Source organism: Juglans microcarpa x Juglans regia, chromosome 2S, assembly GCF_004785595.1.
Source record: "Juglans microcarpa x Juglans regia isolate MS1-56 chromosome 2S, Jm3101_v1.0, whole genome shotgun sequence".
In the NCBI taxonomy this organism is placed as follows: Eukaryota; Viridiplantae; Streptophyta; class Magnoliopsida; order Fagales; family Juglandaceae; genus Juglans; species Juglans microcarpa x Juglans regia.
This window is the reverse complement of record NC_054597.1, coordinates 14,508,692-14,518,349: the sequence shown is the minus strand read 5'-3', so window position 1 is coordinate 14,518,349 and position 9,658 is coordinate 14,508,692. Positions and strand designations below refer to the sequence as shown.

The window sequence follows — 9,658 nt, the reverse complement described above, 5'->3', positions numbered from 1 at the left end:
ATGTTGCTCAACCTCCATGCAATTATTAAGTACATACCAATGGGCCTTCGCCACTAGTGTATCTGCTAATTTGTGTGAGTTTGCTGTCCCCAATGATCGTGTCTTTTGTGAGAAAACAGATAAACTTGGCTTTCGGACCCAGTCGAATCGACAACATCATTGTTGTGTTCCTCTCGGTTATATATAGTCTCAATATCATTAAGGTACATAGAGCAAAATGTAAGACACTCGAGATGAAGATATGCCTCAGCAATTGAGCCTTCTGGATGGGCTCTATTGCAGACGTACCAATTGAACTTCCCTAGATACCTTTCAAAAGGGTACGTCCATCTGTATTGCACAAGTCCTGCCAGTAATGCCTCCTCTAGCAGGTGAACAGCAAGGTGCACCATGATATCAAAAAATGCGGGAGGGAATATCATTTCTAGTTTGCAGAGAATGATGGGAATATTTGCCTAAAGTCGATGCAACACTGATATGTACAAAGTTCGTGAACATAATTCTTTGAAGAAAGAGCTTAAATCTATTAAGGCTTGACGCACATCGATCCGTAAGAACCCACCAATCACGACCGGCAACAGTGCTTGAATAAAGATATGACAGTCATGGCTCTTCATTCCACTGATTTTTCCATCACTAACATTGACACACCGGGCAATGTTCAAGGAAAATCCATTCGGGAATTTTACATTTGACAACCATGTACAAAATGTCCTTCTCATTTAAATTTAACATGTAGCAAGCAAGACTCATACTAATACGATTGCCATCACGTTGTCAATGCAATTCTTTCCTTAGTCCAAGATTAGCCAAATCCCTACGCGCATTGGCGGAGCTTTTAGTTTTTCCTTCAATATTTAGCAATGTTCCCTAAACGTTATCGCATATATTTTTCTCAATATGCATGACATCTAGGTTATGTCTCAAACCCAAGTCTAGCCAATAAGGAAGCTCAAAAAATATAGATTTTTTTGTCCAATTTAGTTGATTGGGCATTCATTTCCTCTTCAAAGAAGATTTACCAATCTGGACATGTGACAATCCACATAATTGTTCTAGCAAATCCTCTCCCTCGACCCTTGATGGTTGGACTTGGTGCTCCTCGTACCCATTATAAGCCAACCATCGTTGATGACCCATATAACAAAGTTTGTGCCCATAAACCAACCATTGTGAATATGTGTCAGATGTACATGAAGGGCATGCCATCTTGCCCTTTGTGCTCCAACCAAAAAGATTGGCATGTGCGGGGAAGTCATTGATAGTCCAAAGCAACACTGCATGCAATCTAAACATTTGCCCATTGTACACATCATAGGTATGAATACCCTCTTCCCATAACTCTCTCAACTCATTGATAAGAGGGAGTAAGAACACATCAATATCATTTCCTGGTGCCTTAGGGTCAGGGATTAGCAACGACAACATGGTATATGGATCTTTCATATATGACCAAGGGGGCAAGTTGTAAGGCACAAGTAGTACCGGCCATATGCTGTACGGTTTGCTCATGTTATTGAATGGGTTAAACCCATCACTCGCCAAACCAATACTAACATTTCGAGGATCTTGGGAAAACCAACCATATTTGTTATCAAAGTCTTTCCATACCCTAGAATTGGCTCGATGTCACATGCATATCGGATCGTCAACACATGCTTCTACATGCCATCTCATAGCTTGGGCTGTCTTCTTTGACATAAATAGCCTCTGCAAGCAAGGCTTCAGGGGGAATATCGGAGAACTTTTTGTGGTATCCTCTGTTGCTTACTTGTGCTTACAATCCACCTAGATGCTTTACATTTAGGACATTCATTGTACTCAGCATTTTCCTTCCAAAACAAGGCACAATCATTTGGGCGCACATGTATCTTTTTGTAACTAAAGCCCAAGTCACGCTCCAAGCAACGAGCGTCATTAAATGAGTCAGGGAATAGAGCATGGGGAAATGCAGCTTGTAGAAGCTTTATAACCATATCAAAGGACTTCACGGTCCAACCACCAATGCTCTTGATGTGAAGCAACTTGACTATAAATAATAGCTTTGAGAACTTAGCACATGAAGGATAAAGTGGACGTTGTGCGTCGACTACCAATTCCTCGAAATTAAGGTTTGTTGGAGTATTAGAGGTGGATGGTTGATCATTTGTGTTTGCATTTCCTTCATTTCTAGTTGAATTATCCATAAACGACCTATGACGAATGTCATCTAACATCTCGTCGAAATCATCAATGTAGTCATTGTAAGCTAATGCATTGTCACCTTCATCATCAGAAAATGTATCATCTAGGAACGAATTATCTTCTCCATGGAATATCCATTCCGTATAAGTTGGATCAATCCCTATGATGAACAAATGATCTTCGACCATCAGAAAAGAATGGAAAGCTCTATTTCAGCATTTCCTACATGGACACCTAATGTGATCAGATCCAAGTGTGTGGGCTTAAGCCATAGCCAGGAATTGTCTAACACCTTCACCATATTCATTGGAATGCAATCTATCTTCGATAAGCATCCAAGCCTTATCGATCAGAGCAACTGACCAACTATGGGAAAAGAGATTTTTAGGGGATAATCAATGAATTGAATGTAAAAGATCATTTCTTGGAGTGGAGGTATTTACGGAGATATCTAAAAAAAGTAGCAGAGAATGGAAAAGATGAGAAAAGCCATCAAGCTGAAATCTATTTGCATTGTGGTTTGTGGGTAGGTAGAGGTGAACACATGTTTAATTGGTGGATTTTAAAGTCGAGCTCTAACATGTGTTATAAACTGTGCGTAACCATGGCTATTAGGTGTACAGGTTCTCATAAATGACTACTTAAAATCGTGTAGGATGAATTTAAATGCAAATTCATATAGAAATGGCATTGAGTATTTGGATTCTCTAGGAAGGTCTGAATGGGGATAAGCATTATACTTCGATGTGACACTAAAATGAAGTGTACATGGTTAAGACGGGAATTAAAATAGCAGTTAGTAATTCTACTGAACTGCTATAGATTACATGAAATTTATTTTTTAAGGTTGTCAGTCCCCTCCTTTGGTAAACATAGAATGTTTGACTTTATTCAATACAAATCAGTTGCAAGAGTTGTATGATGGTGTCCACACCCTACCCAAAAGCACCATATATATGGAGATTCAAAACTAAGGTCCTATTGCAAATGACATGGAGATTCATAGCTCTAACGGCTGCATCTATAGAGTTAACGACGTGTGTTTGTTGAGAACCTAAACTTTGTAATTTAGTAGAGATGTAGGAAGCATAGTATATTATACAGTTATGACCAACAGCTCACTAGACATAGCATGGATGTTAGTGTCACGTATTTTTTCAGGTCGAATGAAGGAAGAGACCAGCGAATTAGGCACTATTATTGAATTAAGGAGCTGCAGTTTTTTTTTTTTTTTGTATTCTATTACATGTCAATTCAGCAATTATAAAATAAAGTAGAATTTAAGTTTGAACAGAACATGAGATAAATGAATTAATCAAATTATACTTGAGTTATTAAATTAACTTATATATAAATGTTATATATAGCTTTTGAGATTTTAAGCATCTTGATATTGGTAAATATCATAACCCATCATGAATGTTTAACTTGGAGGAGTACTAGTACGTATGAGATGGAACCTCTATTTTTGATTGATCAACAATATGCAGAACCAATATATTCCAACACAATATTAATTGCATGCAATAACCAAGGAATTCTCCATGCAGTACATATAAGGTCATATGTCTACTTCATTCAGCCACATGGATTTTGTATTTTTCTTACGATAAGAGGAAAATTACACCAGGATCAAATAAAGTAAGCATATATAAATATATATCTTTACTATTATATAAGTGGCTATCAAATGGCCACTAAATGAAAATTCTTGTTTTCCGTTATCTTTACGTTAAATCAACGTTAATTACTACTGCAGCTTTGAGAACGGTGATCTTCTGTTCACACTTTTACAATTTTATCCCTCTATTTTGTTTGTTTACCATTTTTATCCCTCAGTTTGTTTTGTTTTATTCATTATTTTATGTTTTTATCCCTCACTTTTATGAACAGTGAATTTTCAATCAACCAATCCATCCCTGACACAACACCTAAAAAGAATGAAAGATAAAAGATAAAAAAGACTAAAGCTGAGGGAAGAGACTAAAGCTCAAAAAACCACCCATAAAAAGACTTTTTTTTCAATTTGTGTGACAGTGTGAGTGGGTCAATAGTCAATGCATCAGTTACGGGGAAGAAATAATTTTACTTGTGCCAGTGATTTTGTGTTTGCTTGTGTAACCGAATTTTTTTTATTTACTGCTATTTCTCTTCATTTCATTATTTTCGAGTGCAAATCCCTCTCTCTCTCATTCCCGATTCCCTCTCTCCTCTAAGTTCTCTCTCAACCTTGAACCTAACGTCCTCTCTTCTCTCTCTCACTCTCTCCACCTCACAGCGTCAGCAGCCACGGAGCACGGTAGCCCTAGCAACGCCGTGCGTCCCCTCCAGCCACTAGATGCAACCCCCTCATCCCATAGAGATCTGGGTTTCAAATTTCAAACCTCTTAATTTTTTTTCTTAGCTGCCAAACACAGCGTCAAGATGGGGATTATTAGCATGATTTTATTGTACGTTGTGACTTAATGTGTTTCCATATATTTTAACAAGATGAGATGAAATGGTTTGCATTTCGCTTTTTATGTTTTATCGTTCTCGGGGTCAGATCTGGTATGCTTTTACTGCATATTTAGGAACAGTTATGCATCGGTTAATATCAATGATCGTGCGTGTTTTCAATTTGATGTCCATGCTTGACTGATGTGCATGTTTTCATCTTCAGATTTGTGATAAAGTGTTAGAAATGCATAATTAAGTTGTTTAAGTGAATTATATGTATCATCAAATAAGAGTTAAGCAACTTAATTACACATCAAATTTTAGTATCGGACTCCAAATCAATCGATGCTCTTATTTTGCACACAAAAGTTTCACATTTGCCTCCAAAATAATTAAACACTCATAGCATACTTATATGTGCAAGGCATTTTTGGAAAGAATGAAAGCAGAGGGCATTATTGGAATTAAAGTGTGCTAAGTCATGAAGGATGGAGAGTGAGACAGCCAACGTATGGTTAGAGCAGAGTGGGATTCTCGCATGTACAGGTAGGAACTTGATGGAAGGGAACGTGCAAACAAGAACCACTTAGGTGAAGTGCGCAGCATGTGGAGCACGAGACCAGCAGAAGACTCACGTGAAAGAAGCCTCGTTTCAGCTAGGCCGGATTTGCATTTCAGTACATGGGGATTGGATTATTCCTCTTAGTGCGGGTAAACTAGCATGGAGAAGAGGTGCCCAGCTTTTCTTTGGTGCGAAATTGTTTTGGACTGGGGGGCATTTTTATCTTTTGCGCAGTAGTTTTTGTTTAGAATTTTTTTTTAGCCTCTTAAGGGTTTTGTTTTTTTTCGAAATATCTTTTTCGGGAGCATTTTTTTCATTCTGGGTAGTTTAGCGTCTTCATATTTTTCGTGGGCAGCATTTTCATATGGAGAAGTTTTTTTTTCGTTTAGAGCAGTAGCATTTTATTCTTCAGCAGTTTCCGTTTAGAGAGAAACTAGAGATGTTGGGATTTAATTTTTTTGGGCATTTTGCTAATCTAGAGATGATAGGCTAGATTTTTAACTTGGGATTCAAGGAGTAACCCATGATTGTTTGGGGTTGGATTTTCTTTATGTTTTATGATTTTGATGATTAACTTATTGGATTATATTTCAATTTGCATTTAGAAATGATTGAAGTTCTTTATTCTTGGTTTAGCTCAGTTGCAGACGTAAAAGCACAATTGATACTTGAACAAGTAATAAGACTTTGATGGTTTTCTTTCACTATTTTACAGTTGTTATATAATATGTCAAGTAGTTTTATTAGGCTAAAAATTGTGGTTCATTGCTATATTATCCAACCATGATTTTTAGGAATGAGAGAATGGTTCAGAGAAGATGAAAAAAGAAGTAAATCCATCACCAAATCAGTGGGCAAAAATTGCATCTCAAGTGTTTGTTTTATTGTTTCTTACAAGTTTAAGTCAATTTCTATACATTTCCTCTAAATCTCTTGATTCTTAGTAATTTTAGAAACATAGATTCACATTTATTTTCTGTTTTACTCGTGCTTGAACTTCCAAAACAGCCAATAATTTCACTCTTAATTCAGTCCACACTCCCTTAGTAAGTAGCCCCCATTTTGGTGTCGATATAGTTAGTGGTCAACCTTTGAAATTTTTTTCTCATTTCTTACATTTTTTTTGTTCATTGCTAGATCTTTTAGTTTAATGCTTCCTCATCCTTTCGAAATTTCCTGTCACCATAAACGGTAATATGTTGTCTTGCGAATATGAAATGTTTGCTTAATTCCCATTGTCCCTGTGAATTCGATCTTGGGATTTACCCTTATATTACTTTGACACCTTTTACGCTTGGAAGTCGGAATTAAAAGCTGATCAAGTTTTTGGCGCCGTTGCCAGGGACAATTAACATTTTAAGAAGCATTCTTTTTGGTTAATGCTGTGAACCTCTTCACAGTTTGGGTGCCATCTAATTTCCTTTATTTTCTTTTATTTTATTTATTTATTTATTTATTATTATTATTTTTTTTTTGCTTCTGTTTTTCTGCTCTTCTTTGTATGACTGGTTGGACTAGAGACCAAACATCTCGGTTGGTTAGGACAGATCACTAGCATCCTTTAACTTTGCATCCCTTTCTCTTGAATCATCATCTGACGCTCATAGCGACATGGCTGAAAATGATCATCATGATAGGGACATGGTAAATCAGGACAGGATACTTCGAGATTATTTACAACCTGTCAGAACTAGCACACCCTCATGCATAATCCAACCTGTGAATGCAAACAACTTCAATTTCAAACTTGGAATGATCTCATTGATTCCACATTTTCGTGGCATGGAATCTGAGAACCCTTACCATCATATCAAAGAGTTTGAAGAGGTTTGTTCTACATTCATTGATCAAGCCTGTACTCAGGAGATTCTTAGACTAAAGTTGTTCCCATTTTTCTTGAAAGATAAAGCAAAAACATGGTTAAATGCATTGAGGCCAAGATCTATTGGAACATGGCAAGAAATGCAAGCTGAAGTTTTTAAAAACTTTTTCCCAATGCATCAAACTAATGCTTTAAAGAGACAAATCATGAATTTTGCTCAAAAGGAAAGTGAAACTTTTTACCAAAGTTGGGAAAGGTTCAAAGATCTTTTAAATGCTGGTCCACATCATGGTTACGAGGATTGGCGCAACATTAGTTTTTTTCTATAAAGCTTTGATGCCTAAGATGCGACAATTTGTCGAAACCATGGGTGATGGAGAGTTTTTTAAATAACGACCAGGAGAGGCTTTTGCTTATTTCGATTACTTGGCTGAAAATGCTCAATCATGGGACACTTCTTGTGTTTATGATCGAATTGAACCTTTGAGGACCTTGAGTGGGGGAGGTAAGTATGTTTTGAATGGGGAGAATGATTTGCAAGCCAAATTTGCCTTATTGTCAGAAAAATTAGAAGCAATTGAGTTAAAGAAAGTGCATGAATTCAGGATATTCCAAAACAAGAAAAATGTACCATTTGTGAGGATGCTTTCCATGCAACATCTGAGTGTCCTGCTATTCCAGCCTTTAAGGAAGTCTTGTTTGATGCTTCTCACCCTGTTAACATGATTTCTAAGCCTTTTTCTGTACCATATTCTAACACTTATAATGCAGGTTGGAGAAACCACCATAACTTCAGTTGGAGAAATGATCATCCCATGAGTTCAGCACATTCGGGAGCTGCTGCACCTTAATATTCAGTTCACACCCAGCAAAATGCACTAGTTCCAACACCTAGAAAACCCATGGATGACCCATTTCAGTAAATGGCCGCCACCCTTCAGCAGTTCATGCAAAGTCAAACCACCATAAATAACCAAACTTCTCAAGCCATCAATGACATAAGGAATAATTTGACCAAGCTGAACACAACTGTGAATGCACAAGAGAAAGGAAAGTTCTCATCTCAATCCCAACCAAACCCTCAAGTCCAAATTGCTGCCATAGAGTCTTCATCATCTTTTGAAGCAAATGTCAAGACTTGCAAAGCCGTAATAACTCTCTGTAGTGGTAAGGAGGTTGATACATTGAGTAATGAAGCTGGCAAGAAATGTGAAAGTTTCATTCCCAATGCACAAGGTAAAAATTCTGATGTTGATGTTTCTTTGGAACCAAAGGTAACTCCTCCGGCACCCTTTCCTCAAAGATTGGTTCCTTTACATAAAAATAAACATCATGTTGAGATTCTAGAAATTTTTAGACAAGTGCGCATTAAAATTCCTCTTCTTGATGCCATTGAGCAAATCCCAACATATGCCAAATTTTTGAAGGATTTGTGTACAGTTAAAAGAAAACTTAATGTGCAAAAGAAGGCATTTCTCACGGAACAAGTCAGTGCCATTATCCAATCCAATACTCCTCCTAAGTATAAAGATCCAAGTTCTCCAACAATAGCTTGTGTTATAGGAAGCTCCAAAATAGGCCAAGCACAACTAGACTTAGGTTCTAGTGTTAATTTGTTTCCTTACAACACCTATGAACAACTTGGTTTAGGAGAGTTGAAACCAACTTATATCATCTTGCAATTGGCCGACCGTTCAATTAAAAAGCCAAGGGGGTTAGTAGAAGATGTGTTGGTGCAAGTGGATAAATTTTATTATCCTGTTGATTTTGTGGTATTGGATGTTCAATTAACTCCTCATTCTGTTTTTCAGGCACCCGTCATTTTAGGGAGACCATTTTTTACCACTTCCAACGCTTTGATAAATTGTCAAAGTGGCATCCTTAAATTGATGTTTGGAATATGACGTTGGAGTTAAATGTGTTCAACACTTGTAGGTAGCCACAAGATTTGAAAGAATCCCAAGAAGTGAATTGTTTGGAATCTTTACTTGTTGAAGAATTTTTTTTATTAGAGCAAAAGAGTCAAATGGAACATGTTTTACCTGGAACCTTAGAAAATATTGAGTTGTTGGATACTAATTCAGTAAATTCTGGTGCAGGTAACAAAATTGACTCAATGTGGCGACTCAAATTTGAAGATCTGCCACTTCAACCCATAAACCAGCAACCATCGGATGAAATCCCACCATCTTCAGTTTTGAAACCACTACCTGAATTGCTGAAATATGTTCTTGTTGGGCCAACTAATACTTTCCATGTATTATCTCATCTTCTTTGTCAGTTGAGCAAGAGAAGCAACTCATGCGGGTCCTCAAGCAATATAAAGGGGCACTTGGATGGTCAGTTGCCGACATCAAAGGAATTAGGCCCACCATTTGCACACATCAAATTTTCCTGGAGGAAAATTCATCACCAACTCGAGAGATGCAAAGGAGGTTGAATCCTACGATGAAGGAGGTGGTTAAAAATGAAGTCTTGAAGCTCTTGGATGTAGGTATCATCTGTCACATCTCGGATAGTCAATGGGTAAGTCCTACTCAAGTAGTTCCTAAGAAATCTGAGATTACAATTGTGAAAAATGAAAAAGATGAGTTAATCCCCACTAGGACCACCACTGGATGGCGCATGTGCATTGATTTTAGAAAACTAAA

The 9,658-nt window shown here is 37.2% G+C and overlaps 2 protein-coding genes across 2 annotated transcripts; one reads left to right on the top strand and one right to left on the bottom strand.

Annotated features, from left to right (window-relative positions):
* Positions 1-996: 996 nt before the first annotated feature.
* Positions 997-2,372, bottom strand: LOC121253397. Its single transcript, XM_041153416.1, has 2 exons — positions 1,772-2,372; positions 997-1,568 (listed from the first exon to the last, which is right to left on the bottom strand). The coding sequence occupies exons 1-2, from the start codon at positions 2,370-2,372 to the stop codon at positions 997-999; spliced, it is 1,173 nt and encodes a 390-aa protein (XP_041009350.1).
* A 5,558-nt stretch (positions 2,373-7,930) lies between these two features.
* On the top strand, positions 7,931-8,911 carry LOC121253396. The gene has a single exon (XM_041153415.1). The coding sequence runs from the start codon at positions 7,931-7,933 to the stop codon at positions 8,909-8,911; it is 981 nt and encodes a 326-aa protein (XP_041009349.1).
* The last annotated feature ends 747 nt before the right edge of the window (positions 8,912-9,658 follow it).